The 22816-nt window shown below is 37.1% G+C and overlaps 1 protein-coding gene, 1 long non-coding RNA gene and 1 pseudogene across 3 annotated transcripts; 1 reads left to right on the forward strand and 2 right to left on the reverse strand.

Moving 5' to 3' along the window:
* Positions 1–763: 763 nt before the first annotated feature.
* Positions 764–1468, forward strand: LOC149188915 (thylakoid lumenal 15.0 kDa protein 2, chloroplastic-like). The gene has a single exon (XM_089410079.1). It carries the CDS (start codon positions 764–766, stop codon positions 1466–1468), a length of 705 nt encoding a protein of 234 aa, XP_089266205.1.
* Positions 1469–11795: 10327 nt separating this feature from the next.
* Positions 11796–22274, reverse strand: LOC149188916 (uncharacterized). Of its 2 annotated transcripts, none has more exons than XR_016255856.1 (2): positions 21539–22274; positions 11796–12704 (listed from the first exon to the last, which is right to left on the reverse strand). It is a non-coding gene; the product is annotated as an uncharacterized LOC149188916 (long non-coding RNA). The 2 variants fall into 2 exon arrangements; XR_016255857.1 differs by having other exon boundaries at positions 11796–12779.
* On the reverse strand, positions 12811–14866 carry LOC149188917 (putative protein phosphatase 2C 6; annotated as a pseudogene).
* Positions 22275–22816: the final 542 nt, after the last annotated feature.

Here is a 22816-nt window from a genome sequence, read left to right on the forward strand (position 1 = left end):
AGGGTATCCACAGTGGAATGGAATTCACCAAACTATACCAATGGAACCAAGAGCAACTTCTCTTCAAGTGTGCTATGTATCTATAGGTATGGATTATTAACCCTTGTCTCAGAAAAATAACTCCCCTATTTACTTTTTTTCATTTATGCTACCTGTAGCCATGGTGTAAGCCTCGATTGGTTGTGGCTCTGTGACCTCAACCAGTTCACTTGGTTTATCAGTGGGTATTTCAGGGCACCATTGATGGTCGCTACAATGCTAATGCTTTCCCTCGTACATTTAATTAGGAGTGTTATGCATATCTTGGTGCCTGCTGCGACCAAGTGTCGTAGTTTCTTAGTCTACGTATCCTCATTCTGGTGTGTGCCTGGCCTTACAGGTGGAATCAGGTGGCTCAGATTTCTGGTGCATTTGGTCTTTCGTGATTAGACCCATCTCCAGTGTCTCATGGCAACTCAAGCTCAAGCCTCAGCAAGCAACCATCAAGAGCATTCTGAGTCTTTCTCCACCCCCAGTTAAAATGCCACTCAGTTCCTGTTGCGTTATCTCTTTTAAGTCATTCTCTTTCCTCTCCATTTTCAGTTACAAGCCCACCTTCAATCGCATAAAACACTCATACTCTGTCAGTCAATGTACACCCAATTCAATAACCCACAACTTCAACCCCTTTCAGATCACCTTCAAAAACCTAGGTATTTCTCAGTTGATATATGCACAACACAAAAACAACATTCTCAAGGATGTGGGTAAGCAAACTTTGTCAATGGCATCCGTGCCCTTGTTCACCTTTCTGATTCAGCAAGTGCAGTTGACACCATCTTTAGCAATTACCCAAATCCTGAACTCAGACTTTCAATCCAACATGGCCTCAAAAGAGCCAGAAGCAATAAAAGTCCCAGACCTTCAGCTACCCAACAACTTCACCAATGTTATTGACATAGCCAGGGTCTTATCTCCAGCCCAAGCAGTGAAGATTTCACAAGAGTTGCAGGCTTTGGAAGACAAGTCAGAGTGGAAAATGAGAATCCTTACAAGGTCTGGGCCATCCCCATCTCCTTCAGATAAATCCTTCAGGGACCTATGGCACCCTGATGACAGGACTGTGATTATAGTAGAGGACATCTCTTCCCCAAACATCTTGAATTTCGGCACAGGATTAACAGTGGGTTCTAGGCTTCCTCGTCAATTCTTCGGTGAGCTGCAGTCCAGGTATGGGAATCAGTTTTTTGTATCGGAAGAGGGCTATCAGGCAGCCCTTTTGAATACAATTGATGCCATCAAGCAATGCATTGTTAGGGAAGAGGGATGCAATAACGTGCCTGGTTTGACAAATGACGTGTACTTTTTAACTCTTGCGACGTCCATTGCTGGGGGTTGTGTGTTTGGGTTTGCTGCTCGGCTTAGCCCTCAGGGCAGAGTGGAGGGTTCATGGCAGTGGGTTGTTCTTCTTTCTCTAACTCTGATATAAAAGTCTGGGAATTTTTTATTTTGCAGAAGTTCAGGGCTCAAATGCAACTCATGTTTATTAGTACCCTTAGGAGGGTTCTCGGCCAGATTTCTTAACGCTTGGGATTTCTGTACCCACGTTTTGTTTAATTAATTAAGTTATTATGTTTTGGATACCAATCAATATTGAAATCTTTCAAATTGTTTAATTAATAAGTTATCATGTTTGGATACCAATCAATGATTTCTTAACGCTTGGGATTTATGTACCCACGATTTGTTTAATTAATTAAGTTATTATGTTTTGGATACCCATCAATCTTGAAATCTTTCAAATTGTTTAATTAATTATCATGTTTGAATACCAATCAATCTTGAAATCTTTCGAATCACTGTAAGACGATCTTTCTGATTATTTTTACGCTACATCATTTTTATAGTTTTTATATGATTGCGAAATTTAGCTCAATATGGTGCGACTATTAAACATTTTACATTTTAAACTTTCATGAAACAATGAATGGCTTTTTGCAGATGGGGTACCTGAGTACATTTTTGTGATAAGTTGACACATTCTTTTTCAAAAAATATTTTATTTAATCAAGTTTTTGGGTTAAATATGTTTAAATGATGAATGCAGTAAGATTGACATGTAATGCTCTGGTAAATAATTGATTATTTTACCTTAATTACATTATGGAGGTGGTTATCATTAAAGAAAATTAGTTTAGAAATTTAATTCTTTGGTAAATAATTGATTATTTTACCTTAATCACATTATGGAGGTGGTTAACATTAAAGAGAATTAGTACATTATTTACAAAGCGTCTCTCCCAACAAAAGACGAAGAATTTAATTTTGATTATCATCCTAATCACATTAAGAAAATAGTTTTCCCTTCAGAATGTCAATTGTTTTGATCCTGGGTAACAGCGTGTATAAAAATTCTCTTTTCTATTAAAATTCAAACACCATCGCACTCTATAAAATTCCACCAAAAATATTCTTGTTTATCAAATATTCAGTTGGATGTCATAGATTATTTGCAATGAACATAACACTTTGAATCCTCGTTGATTTTCGTATGGACATGAATTCAAATGATTTATCAGGAAGTATTCGTCCATCTTTGAGTTGTTATTCTGTTATTCTGGTTTTAGTTACATTCAGCAGAGAATAAATTTCATTTTGATTTGTGTAAAATAAATCTTTTATTGCAGGCATTATTGGAATAAAGAAAATAATTATTTTTGCATGAGGTGCCAAGTGTCACTATTGAAAATTTCTATAAAAGAGGGAGAAAGTTAGTGAGAAAGGGACTTTTTGAACACCCTACTATTGGATTAATATCCTAATGACATTGTGTACTTAGAGTAACTATCAATATTTGTGGTGATTTTAGTAAAAATGGAGGTCATGTTCTTCTGTTCATCTCCTCAATGGGTATTGAATTCCCTTCTTCATCATAATGTTTGTAAGATTTATTTCTTTCTTTCATAGGCTTTGGCGTCCTACTTTTGTAAGATTTATTTCTTTCTTTTGTAGGCTTTTGCTTTTAATTCCTGCCTTTCTGAGCTACGGTGCTTTAAAGGAAACTAGTCTTAGCCTTTTTCTCGATCTAGGTGGTTTGTAAGGAATAAAAATAAGATGTTGCATACCCTAGTAGATGTTGTTACCTTTTTCTCCAGCTAGGCATACTTATATTTGTTCCTTAATGTTATTGCATCTAGGGTTAAATTAGAAAAGAACTTACTAATCTCTAAAATTTTAAATACATACAATTAAGGTTGTGAAAGCATACACTTGATTCTTCTTTACCTTCACTATGTTAAGACAATTTAAGTACACACAGGTTATAGTTTTAATGTTATAGTTAATGTGTTAGGTATTGAAGTTTATGTCTTGTAACATTTTAGGAGTTACAATGTGTTTATGATGAGAGTGTACTAGGGGTCATAATTTTTAGAATTCATTGTGTTAAAAATCATATTGCACTATGGTTTACTTAATAACAGAGTTATTCCCTTAAGGATTATAAGGTAATAAATGCCATTTTTTCTTAATGGTAATAGTGGTTAGAAGTTGCATTTTAGAAGGGTTTGCAATTCTCCAAGAGTGATCAAAGTATATTATGGTTTATATGGGATATCGGACATATAAGTATTTTGACTTTCATAATGGTTTTTGGTTAAGTCTCATATTGTATTTGATATTATAGTGACCATAGTGGTGAAAGGTTACATTAAGAAAGGGAAACAATTAGCGGGGCTAATATATAGTGCAATATATATGAATATCTAATAATAAATTCATTATAAGTGTTTTTATTCTTTACGAAAGTATTTTTTTTGTTGTGTTTGCGTTCTTCAATTTATGCCTTATGGCGTTTCCTCCTTTGCAACATCTGGTGCAAATGCTAGTTATAGAAGTGCTTTATATTTGGATCATTTAAGCACTCAAAGTACCAAAGTGCGAATTTGTGAGTGCTTATAAGTTTTAGGGTTAAATGGCTTAACTTTAATTTAGTTTTTTAGATGATTTTCTGCATACCCTCTTTTCTAAGCACAAATACTTTAGGTAATGTGTGTTTGGTACACTGATTAGTGACATCTGAAATTCATGGGCAGGGTTATTTAATGTATGATGAAAAATGTTGAATGATGACCCTTCAATGTGAATAAATATTCAACTGGTCTGTGTTGGGTATACGACCAAAGTCTCACATTGACTAAAAGTGGAGAGGATCATGGGTATATAAGGATGGACAAATATCTCCATTGGTATGAGGCCTTTTGGGGTAAAGCCCAAAAACAAATCCATGAGGGCTTAGGCCCAAAGTGGACAATATCATACCATTGTGGAGATATGTGGTGTCCAGAGTCCTACAAGTGGTATCGGAGCCATGCCCCCAAGTTAGCCAAGTGGATGAATCCTCGGAATGTCGAACGAAGGTGGTGGGCCCCGGTAATATCACGATGGGATCCGTGGATGAGCTCAGTTAGACAGGCGATGTGCTCCGGATTCTTCATGGACGTGTCCTAGTCCCAACACAGTGAAGAGGAGTTGACCTGGGATAGAGCAAGCTCTCGAAGCAGGTGGTGCTTCCATGTAAGGCGTGTGCTTCCAACGCATTGGAGCGGAGAAACCTGGTTGGTAGAGAGTGGACGGATGGATAATCGTTTGAGGGGAGGCTCAATGGTCCTTTGTTCGAGGGGAGGATTGTTGGGTATACGACCAAAGTCCCACATTGACTAAAAGTGGAGAGGATCATGGGTATATAAGGATGGACAAATATCTCCATTGGTATGAGGCCTTTTGGGGTAAAGGCCAAAAACAAATCCATGAGGGCTTAGGCCCAAAGTGGACAATATCATACCATTGTGGAGATATGTGGTGTCCAGAGTCCTACAGTCTGGATGAAATGTTAGAAGATTTTGAGAAGACAACATTATTCCAACAACAATAAAGCGTGAAAGTTTTGTGTGAATCGTGGGCTTGGGTGGAGTAAAAAAGACAATAGTCGTAAAAGAACTCTTCAAAAAAATTCCAAATTATTGGATCCCAGGTCTTGTTCACTTTTAAAAAGTTTGATGCAGTTGGATTGACAAATTAATCATATTGATTAAGCTATAGAGATGCTTACAAACATCTTAAATCTGTTCATGCCCTCATAATTTTAGATGATGTAGATCATGTCAATAAGCAATTTGCATTTTTGTCAATGAAGGTACTTCGCCAGAGTGCTCAATTTTGGTTACATTTCGTGACAAGCATGTCCTCACGAGCCCAGGGATTGGGAATCATTAATTTATAACCTGGCATGGCTAAATAGAGTATACTCTGCGGAGCTCATGGTCTTATTTCAGCGTGATTTACACCGAGGATTTGAATATTGGATAGATGTGCTCTTAATGGCATGTGATGGATTGTCTTAATATTTCAAAGCATTTAAGAGCTACAATGACAAATCTTATTGGGAAGACCATCTGGATATATTTAAATTTTATTACGAGAAGACAGAGATAAGACCATAAAAATATAGAATGGAACAAGGCGGAAAGGACTTTTGGGATCTCAAAATTGAGAAAACAGTTTCTCGCGTTGAGGTGGACAGAGAAAATAAGTTGAGAATTCATGATCACCTTTGCGATTTAAGGAGAGACGTTGCCAGTCAAGTAAAGTATGCAGGCTTTTGAGAAAATAGGTTCAGAAAGCATGATCACCTTCGGTATTGGAGAAGAGATATTGCCAATCAAAAGAAGTCTTCAGAGTTATTAAGAAAAGCCTTCAGGTTTGTCACGGTAGTCTTTGGCATCCATTCATGATTTGTTGCAGGCGTCATATGTAAGCACTTAAATCATTCATCAATATAGTTTATATAAGAGAAACTTGTATACTATGTTTTAATTCTTCATTGTTTGGTTTTCCCTAACAGTAGCAAGTAAGCTTCAACGTTATTAATGTCAAACAACTGCACAAGATACCATCATAATACAGACATTGACATTGCAAATGAATTGTTAACAAAAGCTGTACCAAAGTGCATTCTTAAAAATGCTTGTAAGGCAGGGGCCAGGTAATGATACATTGGTATCCTTTTTGCATACCCATCATTGATGCATGTGTTGTTTTTTCTTTTGAGTCTGGGTATACTTTTTTATTCTATTAGGATTGCGTATCTTATAGGCATATAGAGGAAGAAGACCTTTTGAGATTCCAGAAGAAGAGTGAGGTGGCTCTTTCAGCGTGGGAGTTATTGACACTGGGAAGATAAAAAATTCTTCTGTTAAGAATTGGATTGGATGCTATGCAGTTTTAATTTTGTTCTTAAAGTTTCCTTCATCTTGCTTCCATGAATTTGGTGATCCTAAGTGCCCAATGTTTTGATGATAATGTTCTGCAGAGCTTACTGGCCCAATAACTAGACTAGATATATAAACCACCCTACTGTTTTTTGATTTAGAACTCCGGGATTGCTACAATGTCAATGCCTAGAAGTCTATTGGCGACAAACACAGTTTTGATTAGAGATTTGCAAGCAATTCTTGAAGCTCTCAACAAACATGTTTTTGGCATATTAATCTAGAAAGGAAATCATTGGTCCATCATGGCTGATCAGCTGCACTGTATTTCAAAGACAATTGCATTGTGATTATAATAATTTTCATTATTTTTGTTCTGGAGATTTCCATAATGGTCATTCTTCTTGTTCTGGGGATTTCCACTAGCCACCTTATTGTACTAGTATCATCTCAGCTTGTATGAGAAGACTCCAGGTTCAGGAACAACTAACAAAAGAATCTAGGAAACAATCACCTTCGTATTCACTATGCATCCCTTAGATGTTGGTGATCAGTGTATTGTTGACAGTATTCAGGTAGGGGAAGATTGCAAAAAGTAAAGCAATGTTTTTTTTTCGTTTGTTGCTTGAGGCAATGTCACAATCATATCTTTTCTATGGTTATGCTGAAGAATCTTCATGTACCAAGAGCAGGTCATAACAGCTCTGAGAAAACTCTTGCTCAATTTGGTTGCTACTTATGAGTACTACATCCTTTAAAGAGGATTTGCAATGAACATTCTGAAAACAGTTTTACTGTGGTATGACAATGAAGAAATCTGGTATCCAAACTCGGCATTGGTCACAAATCTCATTAGCAATTTTTATCGCTGTCCAAATATGAATGATGCCCAGGAGTTGATTGTGGATGTTTCCATCTGAATCGAAAATATTGGTGCTCTGAGAGAATACCAAAGTACCTAATTTAATTTTTCATTTGTTTTGCATATGAATTATCGGTCTTTTAGTTCTAGATGTTCAATTGATTAGGATTAAACAGATGCGGTTCAATTTTTTGTATCCACTACTATTTTACCGTATAAAATGCATATGGTTTTACATGGAAGGTACTTTAATTTCAGAGAAAATTCTAAATCGTTTCGAGCAAGCCTTATTCTGCAGTTAAGTTGGAAAGCAACGCACAACACAGACACTCAAAACATATTGTGGTTTTAAAAAATTGCTATAAGACAAATATGAACGAGAAATTGAATTGAAGAACTGAACTCGTACTGGAGACGAAAATTTGTTAGGAATGGAAATTAAATACCATTTGTTCACCCCAGAAGTCCATGTCAATTTTGTTGGTTGTCACAAATTAGATTCCACTGCAATGTGACATGCGAAGTTTCGAAAAACTGATATTCCTCATGTTTTGGGATTCTATTCTCTGTCATTCATATTATCCATCAGATAATGGCAGTTCCCAACATGTCATGAATATGTGTATGTGAGTGATGACGAAGCCTTTTGGCAAAGAAGACGGAACTGCAGATCCCTTCCAGGGATCCGACTGGAAACGCCTCCCAAATTTGGAATTGGCCTAGAGCTGTCCGGGAAATGTATCCAGAGGCCAGTGCTTCCAGGGATCCTACTGGGAACGATTCCCGAATTTGGAATTGGCCTAGAGCTGTCCGGGAAATGTATCCAGAGGCCAGTGCCCAAAGCACGTGGATCCCAAAACGCATTTTCTTTAAAAAAAAGAAGGTTAATGCCCACATGTACTTGATTGTTGAAAGTTGAAACCCTAAAAAGGTTAATGCCTTAATCCCGATGAGGGTTATTGGTGTCTTCTCGTTCTGCGCATAAAAGGGACTAAACTCATTCTCCTCTCACCTAGTTTATGCGATCTCATAAATGTTATCGAATCTCATTCCGGTAAATGTTGCTGTGGCTGTTATCGAATCTCATTCTCCTCTTTAGGCACTAAATTTCAATTAGCAGGATATTGTGACCCAAAACTGTAAATATGCATATAAATTGCTGTATCGTGCATGCTATTTGTCGCTGTTCTGTTCTCAGTTAGGACTCTAAACTGTGAATACTGATACACTTTATTGCTGTCCTGTGTACAGCGCATACAAATCGCTGTTCTGTTCTATGCATGCAATTTAATTCTGATGTAGATTAAGTAATATGAACCGATAAAAATTCCAGATGTTATAGACATCTAGCTCATATAGATGCCAGTGTTTTTCATGTGATGTCCAAATAGGCACAAACTTGTTCGCAAATAAGAAAGCCACCGTTGGCTAGGGTTCTCGTATCAATACAGTTGATTCATATATGTAGACGAATACATTGAGTTGTGTAAGAAGCGATCACAGTTAGCACTGAATCGTTAAAAAGTTAATAATTCCAATATAATCATTTTCTATGTTTATTTTATGAATCATAAAATATTTCTATTATTTTTATACATGGAGTTTCTTGGCCGACTCTGTATCCTTGCTATTGTAAATCTGAGACAGAGAGCTCTGTAATCGTTCACCTTATTTAGTAAAACATATAATTTGTTTGGCGGTGGAGTTTTCAGAAGCCAACATTAATACTTGTAGTACTATGTGCACACTGTTTTTCTGTGTTAATTATCATATCAATATCTTGTGTCCAAGCATATTGTTGCTTCGACACGGTCATTTTAGATATTTTGCATTACTAAATCCCGGCGGAACTTACGCTATTATTTGTTCTCTCTGTTCTCTGTTCTCTGTTCTCTGTTCTTAATTCTCTTGTTATTTCTGCATAATACATTGTTGATAGGCACTCAAGTTACAGAGTACTTCTTTCTTTCTTAATGAAAACGTGTTCGATTTTTCGTTCCGGAAGAAAAAAAATAAAAAATTATTAGTGATATTTAACAAAATCTAGCGTCCAAGCCTGCCTGCCTGTTCACTCATTTCAGATTTTGTACATGCCTGTTGGAAGTTCAGTTATTATTTGCTCTCTCTGTTCTCTGTTCTTAATTCTCGTTATTCCTGCTGAATACATTGGTGGTAGGCACTTCAAGTTATGGGATATGGCAGAGTCAATGTGTAAATAAGTGTGGTGATAGAGTTGCAGCCCATGTGAAGAGTTTTCACACTGTAGTTCAACATTGACGATCAATCTTTGTAATTTCAGATCATTACTACTACTGTGAATAAATAGCACAATGTTGTGACATATAAACAATTCTGCAATTTTATTCGTTGGTTTACCTGTTCCGGTATCTGTAATTAAGTTAAAAATAATGCTTCCATTCTTTTGACCAATAATGTTGTTAAACATTCCTCTATATTGGATAGCCCGGTCAAAGTAAAAATGATTAAAATATAATTTAAAATAAACAGGCGCACTCTGCTATGTCAACGTAAAAAGTAAATAATAAAATTTAAAATAAACAAGCGTGCTCTGCTATGTCAAAGTAAAAGTTACAAAATTAAAACTTAAAATAAACAGGCGTACTCTGTGGATTAGATGGAATTTAAGTTGTAAGACGAGAATCTTCGTTTTGAGTGTTTTTTTTTTCTTTTTTCTATATGAGTTTTTTTTCCCACGGAGATTTTTTTTTTAATATATTTAGGAGGCAAGAAACCTTATAAATACATATACGGTTTGTTTGGTCTTTGCCAGGCTTGGTCATCTTTAGAGTCAATATCTTGACTGTATCTATTTAGACTCAATATCTTGCTGTATCTATTAGTCTTAGTCTTGTAGGGTTTTATATTTAATTTTTTTTTTTTTCTTCGTTTTGAGATAGTAAAAACTAGTAATTGCATCACATGTTGTAAAGGAAACACAGTAAGGTAGTAGCATAGAAAAAAGTGATATAGAAGAAAGAAGTAATTTTTTTTTATGAAAGTTGACAATGCCTAAACCGCGAAATGTATGAAAATTTGATGAAAAGGAAAAAAAAATATCAACTTGCTCTCCTTTAGTATGATGATACTCCCAATAATGTATGAAAATTTTGATGAAAAGGAAAAAAAATATCATCTTGCTCTCCTTTAGGATGATGATACTCCCAATCAAAAAGAAATTTTAAGAGGTGAGGTGTTGCTACTATCATAAACAGGGCTCTCCTCTAGGATGATGATACTCCCAATAATGTATGAAAAATTTGATGAAAAGGAAAAAAAATATCATCTTGCTCTCCTTTAGGATGATGATACTCGCAATCAAAAAGAAATTTTAGGAGGTGAGGTGTTGCTACTATCATAAACAGGGTTTTGCGCACAGGAGTTGAAAAAGACAACATTGTTGTCCACACATATGAAGGCCACCATGAAGGTTATGATGACATCACTAAGGAAAATCTTGGTGGAGATGAGGATTCCACTACTGTAAGAGCTGATGATTTTGTTTGCTTCCCCATTCAGAACCAAAAGAGAAATATAGTAGCAGCCATGACATGCATTTTGACCTGGATTGATGTTTTAAAAAGAGTGAAGGTAGGTCATACTTACTACATTTGGATGATCACCTTGAGGACAGAGAATCACTTGTCAAACATGGGTACAGGCCAACGGACATTCTCTCTGGGAACTATAGGGTGGAACCTTAAGCAGCTAGGCATCGCCTTAGTATCAAAGGATTTGATAAGGATACTACCAGTTGATATGAATATTCAATAAAGCAGTGTACCATAAATCTCCGGTGAAATCCGTTTCTCTTTAAAGTCTATTTTATAACACATTTCCTCTGCACACCATAAAATCCTGAATATGTTGGAGCATGAAACAGATTAGGATTTTCATTTACGATCACTGCTTCTAAATTTGACTATGACCAATAAAATAAAGAATTGCGGAGTACAAATTCACCTAGAAAATGACATGAAATGCAAAGTCCAAAGATAGGGTTCGCAGTTCAAGATGCAGGGGAGGTCCTTTGGAAAAGGTCAACAGAATGCAACAAAGCTGTAGATGCACTGATCTAACAAAGTTGTGGTTAAAATTGAGTTCTATCTTAAAAAAAGGCCTTGGATACCAGGAACCAGAACGTCAACCACATAGAGCTTGAGCCTTCAAGGCGATCACAGTGTGGTCTATGTCCATTGTCAACTGTACTTGGATACCAGGAACCAGAACCTCAATTACATAGAACTGAACCTTCAAGGCGATCAGAGTGTGATCGCAATCAATTCCCTATAATCTCTGTGAATTAGCTGAATATGGATAGGACTGTGTGTTAGTATAGAAGAAACTAAATTGAAGAACGTCTAAAAATGTTGATGCTCTTAGGAAGCTTGACATATCTTCAATTTTAAGTAGAAATTATCTTATATTTTAAAACATGCAGGAAACAAAAGAATGATAGCATGATGAAGAATGGCTTTTATAAATTATATATTGAATGTAAAATGGTGGAAGTAAGCAAGCCTTGCGTTCAAAGGAAACCATTTTCCCACCAGATGAGATATATAGAAATCAACATATGCGTACAATCAAATGAAGAGATCACTTTCCTGAATCACAAATCTTTCAGACAGGCAGACACGTGATGAATATTCATCACCTAAAAACAGTCAGTGAGGTCTAGAACTAAACTGTCAAATACAAAGCAGTCCAGACTCATCTTATCCAGCACAGGACAGTATATTACAGCTGTGCATTGGAAGCTGTCTACTGTAGCTAACAATTTTAACATGCATCATTGAATTTTGGGATATCGATTAAAAACAATTGTCCCCTGGCTGGAGTTACTCCATTCGAATTGTACTCAAGTGTTGTCGATCTTAACTGTCTGCAGAAAGGTTTGTTCTTCTAGAGAGTCCCATTGTGACTTTGATTCTTTTTTGTATGTTGGTTGGGAATTTCTCTTCCACTTGCACTAGGAAATAAGTTATTGGGAATTCTGATCAAAGTACCATGGACCAGGATAAATATCAGTAACGTAGGGCCTTGATACCCCAATTTGAGAACGTAATCCAGAATTTGGTTGAGAGGGTAACCGGAAAAGCTCAACACAACTGAGTGGAAATTCAAGGAAACTGCTTGAGCGAATCACCTTTTGTTTGTCTGCTTCTTTCGTGAAGGTTGGATCTAGATTCAGGCACTGACTAACTGACTGATTCTTACCCAAAACACTTTGTAATTGTGACATTGCAAGTTGAAGTGACTTAAATGCATCACTAGATAAACTACTCTGATGGCATGTAAGAGACCGAAATCTCCCGTCAGGTGCACCTAAATGGTCTTGATATCTCTGGGATACACATGATTCTTCCCTTGAATTTTTTCTAGCATCCGACTCAAGAAAATATTCAACCTCACTCTTGCTGCAGTTGTCGGTGGCACCTCCATTTATGAGCTCTGGCAAAACCCTCGAAAGACATTTACCTGGGTGAGGGCACCCTGTTAATTTGCTGCATCTTGTACAATTAACAAGTAGCGGAAGACCCATTTTACGAGCAGGTGAGGTTAATGAGAAGTACCTTCAAAGACGAGAAATTTGTCGTGAATGGCCAGAGAACCATCGTTTTTGTTAAGAAGAAACTAAATTGAAAAACCTATAAAAATGTAGATTCTCTTAGGAAGCTTGACATATATTCAATTTAAAGTAGAAATTATCTTATATTTCCAAACTTCCAAACACGCAGAGAAAAACATAATGATTTGCAAGCACTTCTATGTGGTTGGTTGCAAGTGAGCATTCAAAAGTTGTGTGCTTCCGAGTCAACTAAGTATCATATGCTACAATATACCAGTAGAATGCAACAAAGTTGTAGATGCATCGATCTAACAAAAACTGAGTTCTATCTTGAAAAAAGGCCTTGGGGAATTCCATGCGGCCAGCAAAAATATAAATCAGAAATATACATCAGAACCATCTGCATATACCTCACACTCAAAAGGAAACGTGGGTATGATATTTTCATCACTTTGAAGTCACCAAGGAAAACACTCGTGTATTTTCAATTCTAGCTTTGGCAAAAAAACCATTTTTATTTAAAACCAATTTTGAATTAGACAAAATATTTACAAACATAATCAATACTTCTAAATATAACTCCGAAGATTCTTCATAATTTAGTTACAACGAGTATAATAAAAAGAAAATTTTAAACTTCCTTGTGCTAAGAGAAGATGACTTGGGTTTACTCAATAAGATGCTTAAAATATGGAAGCAACTTGGGTAAAGGCAGAAAATTTTAAACTTCCTTATGCTAAGAGAAGATGACTTGGGTTTATTCAATAAGATGCTTAAAATATGGAAGCGACTTGGGTAAAGGCCAGTGGACATTCTCTCTTGGAATTGTAAGCTGGAACCTTAAGCAGCTAGGAATCTCTTTAATGTCAAAGGATTTGGTAAGGATACTACCCGTTGATATGAATATTCAATAACACAGTCTACCATAAAGCTCTGATGAAATATGTTTCTGTTTAAAATTTATTTTATAACAAATTTCTTTTGCACAACATAAAATCTTGAATATGTTGGAGCACCAAACACTTTTGTTTTTTCATTTACGATCACTGCTTCTAAATTTGACTATGACCGACAAAATAAAGAATTGCAGAGTACAAATTCACCTAGTCCGAAGAAAATGACATGAAATGCAAAATCAAAAGATAGGGTTCCCAGTTCAAGATGCAGGGGAGGTCATGTGGAAAAGGTCTACAGAATGCGGTCTCGATGATTTTCCATTTTGCTTGTTTTAGAAAACACCTGACTGGGAAACTTTGAGAAAAAAACTCCACAAGGAAATATACCTTCAATCCACAAGGCATTTCTTGAATCTGGACAAGAAGAAGACTCAAGATTAACAAACAGAGTATGTGGCTTGAAATCTGAGGTCAAAATCCAAACTACGGTTGAGTCTTGTTTTCCCTCTATCTAAGCCAACCTCCCAGACTCTCACGAGTCACAACATCTTTCAAGAACCCCCACTTGAAACACCTTCCAAATCTAGCCTTCCAACTGGAACCAGACCTTCCTAGTACCTACCAGAAAAAACAAGAGAAGAATGGTAAGTCCCAAGCCTCTTCCTCAATACTCCAACCTTTTTGTCTCCTGTCAAAAACCTGGGAAGATAAAGAAGAGAGTTCACCTTTGTAGCACCATCAAGAGCAAACCATTCCTCATCATCACCACTGGAAATACACTCAGCAAGTTTTCTCTGGGATTGTGTTCTCTTTCGGCCCCTCGGTTCCTTGGAGCTCTTGACTCTATTTAAATTGTGAGATGCGTCATTCAGATCATTAGAATTCCTGACTGTGTTTGCACGGTCTAATGTGGTGATATTTGTCTCACTGAAGTCTTATGCGTTTTTGTCCAAATCTTTGCTTGAATCTGCCGCTGACACTGAAGTGATCTCTTGTGGCATTGCTTAACTACTAGGGCCCTGTGCCACTTGAGTTTTTTTATTTTAGCTCATATGGTAGAGAATTATTGAGGAAAAGACAGACCTCTACACAATCATCCTCTTTGGAAGTTGTATATTTTAACCTCCATGCTCGAACAACATACTCCACAAAAGCTCTGGTTTGTTTGAGAAGGTGTTGATGCCACAATGTCCACAACCTCCTTATTAGACAATACGTCCCAGATGTGCGGAAAATTTGCTAAGATAAAATACTGATTTCTAAGGATGTTTAAATTGCACAATCAAGATAAGTATTAATTACAAATTTGTAATTAGAATCTCAGCGTACCCTTTCCGTAGCCAGTACAATGAATTCATCTCTTCCAATTAAACCACTGTAAGGGACATCAAGTACATAGATCAGGCCAAATTCCTTCAGACAGAAATCACTAGAAGCTCTAGCCATAGCCATCTCGGGGGAATCATTATGAGGCAACCAAACACGTGCTACCTCAGGCTCATCATGCAATGCAAAAACTCAGCCTTTGCATTGTCGAATCCTCTCAGCTTCCCTTGAATAACAATGAAGAGTAGGATCAAACTTTAATGTACAGAAGGTCAATCCATATCAATACAAATAAGGTGTTTCCAATTCACTAGTTCTGAGTTGTTGTTATTTCAAAGGTCAAGTATTATGTTGTAGCAATAAACAAGGTGGATGAAAGTCCATTTGAAAAGAAGTATGCGCTCTTTTATAGGGATCCAATTCCCAAATGCTTCCAAGATTAGCTAAAGGCAATGACAACATAGGAACCACAAGTTAAAATCCCAAAATATCATCTGTAAAGACTTGTAAAGTCTGTAATTATTCTAGAAAACGGGTCAAGTAAAAGTTTCTGCATGAAATTTTATTGTAGGATTGCATCAAGTTCTTTTACAAATTCTCAAAAAACTTGTACATTGTTCTTATTGCAGTTAAGACAAGTTATTAATGATTATCTACTACAAAGTAATGTAGAAGTTTTTGAAAGCATGGCTTTCCACAATGAAATCCAAGTCAAAGATAAAAAGGAATAACATTGAATCAGAAAAATCTTTTTCCAAAATTTTCATTTTCTTGAAAGATGATCGAAATGCATTGCCCAATGTCCAGAGGGAACAAAAATTCACTCTTTTACACTCGGGGAAGAACAATGTCCTAAGTGTTATTCTTTCACCTTTGTCCCATGACAGTTTTGACACTTGAGTGTTTCAGATGGTAAAAATGTAGACCAGCTTCAAAATAAAATCCCTTGTTTTGTTTTAACTTTTAACAAGGTTTTTTGTCATTTTAACCACATCTTTAAAATGTCCTAAGTATTCTTTGAGAGACAACCATTGCAAATATCCCTGTGCTACAATCTATACGGTTTAAATTCAACAAAAGGCTTAGTTGGTACATATTTATGAGAGGAGGGCTCCAAGAGATAGAAATCACTCTTTACTTCAGAACAATACAGAAAATAGAGTAAAATAGCTTTCCCTGTCTTGTTCGGGTAGAACTATCATTTTTTAGAGCAACGTAAATAAGGGCTCCATCTCCAGATGACTCCCACTTTCCTCTTCTTTTCTGAACCTCTACAAAGCGAGTAGCAATATGTCAATACCAAAGGTAGCAGACAAATCTTTCAACCAACTCCAGACAACTAAACCCTCTTTGGATGTCTCTCTGTTTCGACTAGTGCTTTTGTAGTCTCAGGGGGATGTCCCTAAGGGTTGTATGCAGTTCTCAAACAAGTAAATATGCTTAAATAGTACAACTAATCAACACACAAAAACTTACTCTTGAGATGCTTATAAGCAATCAAGAGCCAGGGTAAATTCTTAGTTATATTCTATGCGGTTGAAATCAGATCTCTGAGACAGTTATAGTAGTAGACAAAAGCGATTGAAATGAGGTGAATGTATTGTTTGAGTGAATCAAAAATCAAAGTAACTGCACTTTAGCTAACCAAGTCACTGTGAAAATTCGGCAAACCCTGAATCTTATTGCAACAACTAGAAATAATTCTCCTAATCGTTAATTAAATTTAACAATTTATTTACTGTTTGCTACAATAAATATGGAATCAATCACACTGCAACCTACACAAATAAATTGCGGAAGGAATATAATGCTGGAAGAATAGATACACACACACAATAAAACACTGTTATTTTTGGACCAATGTCCCCGGAAAAATCCAACTTGGGAAAACCGGTGCAACAACTGAGGGTTTTATTATTATGTAGTAGTAAATATGAGTACAAATCTATGGAAGCTCAAATCTAGCTTTCCATACAGAGAAATAATTGACCGGAGATCTAGTGAGAAAATTCTAATTCCTACCAGTGATCTGACACTGACCTTGGTTCAAGATGAGTTGTCCCTTGTTGCCTCTGCGTCAGCCTATGCAGATTTGTGTCCCACAACTCGGACCAACGCCTCTCTCGCTAACTGATCAACTACTCTTTGGAAAATTGATCCTCCTGGCCTCCGGGCTCCCACTCCGGCTTCTGGCACTCAATTTCAACTTCTCCTCATCAAATTACGGATCTCCCTTTGAAGCTTTGCGTTGCCTCTCTGCTCTGTGCTGCCTCTCTGTGGCACTCACTGCCTCTCTCCTATGCACTCATCGGACTGAAGAAACTTCCTTTCGGCCTTACTATCTATGCCCCTCTCTCACCGCTTCGACTTCACTGACTCACCTCCAGCAACACACAACTGCTACTCTGGAAATGGATTTCCCAACAAAATTGAATTTCTAGTGTCTCAAGTGTGTTCTCCAACCCCCATCAAATTTCTTCTTATAATCTCTTGTTGAGACATCAACGACCAAGATTAAAACATAATCGATAGCTAAGTTTAACTAATACTCGATCTATGTCTTCTTCTAGAAGATACCATGACTTAATTAATACCCTTTAATTGATCAATTTTCCTAAGTTTAGACTTATGAACCATTAAAAAATATTAATTATTTTAATTAAGTCGTCTCTAGGTGGAATTTCCAGAAACAATTTCTGGGTTTTGGAGAATACATGTATTCTAGACTCTCCACAAAATTTGTGGCTAGAACACATTCGGTGCTACAAAAACTAACACTCTCTCTTAGTGAGGAATGTGTTCTAACGCTGCAACCCACTGAAGCAACACTTTGTCTCTACACTACTTCCTGTTATGCTGCTAATGTTTGGCTCTGTTGCCCACCAACTACTACACACCTCTGATAAACATTGCATTCGTGCTGCTACTGGCCCTGTTGAACTGCTGCCAATACTGCAACTCCCTCTACATCTACTGTTGTTGTAACTGCAACAACAACAACAACAATGGAAAAGTATCCAAAATACTAAACCAACTTTGGTTAGTATGATGTATCTGTCACCCGACTCCTGACTGCTGCTAGACTTTGCGTTGTCATTGAGGCCTCTGTGCTACTGCTGACTATGCCCTGTTCCAACTGCACTGTTGCCAACTTTACACTGTGCTGCCTAGTATTTGACCGCTATTAGCTACTGCATCTGTCACTCTGGCACTTGACTACACCAACTGCCACTGATCCATCTTACTACTACATAATATGGGCTCCCATAGCAAGGTATTGATTCAAGAGGTGGACCTCCTCAAGAATTTTGCCCATCCTATAGCTCTCTGGGGCTACAAAACCAAATCACCCCACCTCACTCCTGAAGGTATATTGGTAACCATGGAAAAATCTTCCTCCAATCTAGAGGACAACCTAGCGATCTTTGTGAATGCAGCCTGCTGATCCTGCTTCTCCTCTTTGTCCTTCTTTCTGAGAGGACATTAAGTGTTGTAGTGGCCAAGATCATCACATCTGAAGCATTTCACCTTGGAAATGTCCTTTCTCATGCGCTTCTCTTGCTTCCCCTATGATGCGAGGGCCACATTCTCCTCTTCCTTTAATTGCTTCATCCCACTGCTACTATTGTTACCACTGTTGGTGCTCTTCACCAAATCCCGCCTCATCTCCTCTTACTGCAGATCCGCCCACATTCGATCCCAACCTTGCAACTTTTCTCTGCCTAGAATACTCTGGACAAAGACCTGTCATTCTTCAAAAGCATTGTTTAGAGCTAACCGCACCAATTCTGTAGGCTGGGACGTTGACCCTACTGAAGACAGTTGGTCCCAGACATCCTGAAGCTTAGTAAGGAAGGGGTCTATGCACTCCCCTTTCTACATCCTCGTGCATCTCAGCTTCTCCTCAATATATGTCTTCCGCTACTCAGAAGATCCCTCATATAGCATAGCAAGTGCCTCCCACATTTGTCGGGAAATATCTTTGCCAGCTATGTGAGATACTGCACGATCTTGAAACCCATCGAGAATCAGCCTCTTAGCTTTCTCCATCTCCTTCTTGTACTTCTTTAATGGATCCGCATCAGCAAGTACAACTACCACACTATCGATGTAAGTCTTGAGATCACGTTCATCTATAAGACAAGAAATTCTAGCCTTCCAGATCACCTAGTTGGAGGCTCCCTCTAACCGATCTTGATCTCTCAACCTTTTTGATGTCATCTCTCCAAAAATGTCGAATTCCTCCTCTTCTCCTTCGTGCAACTGTTGCCCAGCTATTCGCACTCCTCTCTGGAGTGATACACTTTGCACACAACCACTGCTGCTCTACTAGGAAAAAACGAACTTCTGTGCTAGAAGTTCCCTGAGAAAAGAATTCCCTCAGTGTGTGCTCTTCCTTTCTCCTAACACTATTTTGCACTAGCAAACTACTGCAAAATATCTGCGTCCCAAATGAAGATTTGTTCTGCAAGGAAACTGTCGCTACTCCCTCTGCCTCTACCTATCTTTGATCTCGAAAATTTAGTTTTTCTATTGACTCTCTCAAAGAAATAAATTGTTCCTCAAAACTAACCCTCTTGGCCCAAGGGACTACGTTGCCTTTGAGGGTTTCGAAATGTTGCCTCTGCAGAGATTCGAAATTCCTCCTTCCTTCTGTGTTGAGCTCTCCGGCTTATGAACTGTGGTCTGATGCCATGTGAAAATTCGACAAACCCCAAATCTTATTGCAACAACTGGAAATAATTCTCCTAATTATTAATTAAATTTAACAATTTATTTATTGTTTGCTACAACAAATACTGAATCAATCACATTCCAACCTACACAAATAAACTACGAAAGGAATATAATGCTAGAAGAATAGATGCACACACACAATAAAACACCATTATTTTTGGACCAATGTCCCCGAAAAAACCCAACTTGGGAAAACCGATGCAACAACTAAGGGTTTTATTATTATGCAGTAGTAAATTTGAATACAAATCTATGGAAGCTCAAATCTAGCTTTCCATATAGAGAAATAACTGAAAAAAGGTCTAATGAGAAAAATCTCACTCCCATCGGTGATCTGACACTAACCTTGGCTCAAGATGAGTTGTCCCTTACTGATCTTGCGCTGCCTCTACATCAGCCTACGCTGACCTGCTTCCCACAACTTGGACCAACGTCTCTCTCGCTAACAGAGCAACTGCTCCCTGGAAAATCGATCCTCTTGGCCTCTGGGCTCCCACTCCGGCTTCTGGCACTGAATTTCGACTTCTCCTCGGCAAAATACAGATCTCCCTCTGAAGCTTTGTGCTACTTCTTTGCTCTGCGTTGCCTCTCTGTGGCACTCACTGCCTCTCTGCTATGCACTCACCGGACTGGAGAAACTTCCTTCTGGCCTTACTATCTTTGCTCCTCTCTCACTTCTTCGACTTCACTGAATCACCTTCAGCAACACACAACTGCTACTCTGGAAATCGATTGCCCAACAAAATTGAATTTTTGGTGTCTCAAGTGTGTTCTCCAACCCCCATCGAATTTCTTCTTATAATCTCTCGTTGAGACATCAACGGCCAAGATTAAAACATAATCGGTTGTTAAGATTGATTAGAACTCGATCCATGTTTTCTTCTAGAAGATACTTACCATGACTTAATTAAAACCTTTAATTAATCAATTTTCCTAAGTTTAGACTTAGGAACCATTAAAAAAAGATTAATTATTTTAATTAGGAAGTCTCTAAGTGGAATTTCCAAAAACAATTTCTACGTTTTGGAGAATATATGTATTTTAGCCTCTCCACAAAATTTTGTGGCTAGAACACATCTGATGCTACAAAAACTAACATCTACTTCAATACACTTAAACTACTATATAACCAAGAGATTTACAGAACCAAAGGGAAGGCATAGGTGAACCAAATCAATGTGTTATTCAAAAAACATAATTACATCATAATGACAACACATGATAGGCTGCAATCTGTGAGGTGGGAGGTTGATGAGAATTTCACTACTGCAGTTTGGTCAGAAAAATATTTTGCAACACCTGTAAATGGATCTCAAATTCCTTGACACTTTCCTCTAATTTCTTGAACCTCTACGAAGTGAGTAGTGAGGCGTCAATACCTTCAAAGGATAGGACTGTCTGTTAGTATAGAATAAACTAAATTGAAGAAGCTTTAAAAATGTTGATGCTCTTAGGAAGCTTGACATATCTTCAATTTTAAGTAGAAATTTTCTTATATTTCCAAACATGTAGGAAACAAAAGAATGATAACATGATGAAGAATGGCTTCTATAAATTATATATTGACTGTTAAATGGTGGAAGTAAGCAAGCCTTCATGGTCAAAGAACCATTTTTCCACCAGATGAGATATATAGAAATCAACATATGCCTACAATAAAATGAAAAGATCACTTTCCTGAATTGCAAATCTTTCAGATAGACAGATACATGATGAATGTTCATCACCTAAAAATAGTTAGGGAGGTCTAGAACTAAGCTGGCAAATACAAAGAAGTCTAGACTCATCTTGTCCAAAACATGACAATATATTACAACCGTGCATTGGTACTCTAATGTAGGTAAGAATTTTAACATGCGTCAGTGAATTTTTGGATTACCGATTAAAAACAATTGTCCCCTGGTGAGAGTTACTCCATTCTAGTTGTACTTTAAGTGTTGTCCATCTTAACTGTCTGCAGAAAGGTCTAGTCTTCTAGAGAGTCCCATTCTGACTTTGATTTTTTTTTTTGTATGCGGGTTGGGCATCTATCTTCCACTTGCACCAGGAGATAAACTATTGGGAATTCTGATCAAGGGACCATGATAAATATCAACAACGTAAGGTCTTGATACCCCAATTTGAGAACGTAATCCAGAATTTGGTTCATAGGATAACCGTAAAAGCTCGGTACAATTAAGTGTAAATTCAAGGAAACTAAGGTCAAAATCTCCCATCAGGTGCACCTAAATGGTCTCGATGTCTCTTGGATATACATGATTCTTCCCTTGAATTTTTTCCAACATCTAACTCGAGAAAATATTCAAACTCACTCTTGCTCCAATTGTCGGCGGTACCTGTAGTTATGAGCACTGGCAAAACCCTCGAAAGACAATTATGAGCACAAAATCGCCAGCATCTCAAGAAAAGATTCAAACTCACTCTTGATGCAATTGTCAGTGGTACTTGCAGTTTTGAGCAATGGAAAAACCCTTGAAAGACAGTTATGAGCACCAAATCCCCAGAGAACCAATGTTTTTTCCCTAACTAATACTCAACTCCACTTGGTCACAGAATAGACAACGTTTTTGCCCTAACTGCTACTCTTTTTGGTTTTTTTTGGGGGCTAACTATTAGTTTTTGTTGGTAACTCTTAATCTGATGGTACACCATTATTCAATTCTCTAACACTTCAATCCAACGCTTCAAACCAATGTAGAGTGGCAACTAGGGGACTTATTCTCAAAGGGAAATGCCTTATAGCGTAAATGTGAATATTTTAATTTCAAAGTAAAAATATAATAAAGGAGAGGTATATATTTTTCTAATATATTAAAATTATTAAATTATTTTAAACTTTCCATTAGAGTTTTCACTGTTATATATACATATTTTAAAATTAACTTACTTTCAAAAAAACAAAATAAAATATCTTCAAATATTTTTAATCTAAAGTTTATTTTAAATTTATTATAATGCTAAACTAAAAGGAAATAATTCAATAATAAAACTTTTATTTTTTGTTTAACATTTTTTTCTTTTTTTTGGTATGTAAGCACCCCACGGGTGATTTGAACCAGTGACCTATCGCAAGGAGTGCCTTAATAGTGCACCCATTCACCGTCAATCCAAAGCCCCGTGGGCTAAAATTGATTTTTTTCTTTTTTCATTTTAGTGG

Source organism: Pinus tabuliformis, chromosome 3_1, assembly GCF_031772625.1.
Source record: "Pinus tabuliformis cultivar Carrire ecotype Pingquan chromosome 3_1, CPIR1, whole genome shotgun sequence".
NCBI classification, from domain to species: Eukaryota; Viridiplantae; Streptophyta; class Pinopsida; order Pinales; family Pinaceae; genus Pinus; species Pinus tabuliformis.

Coding starts and splice junctions, on each gene's coding strand:
- LOC149188915 (XM_089410079.1), top strand. CDS start 764: ATGGCATCCGTGCCCTTGTTCACCTTTCTGATTCAGCAAGTGCAGTTG.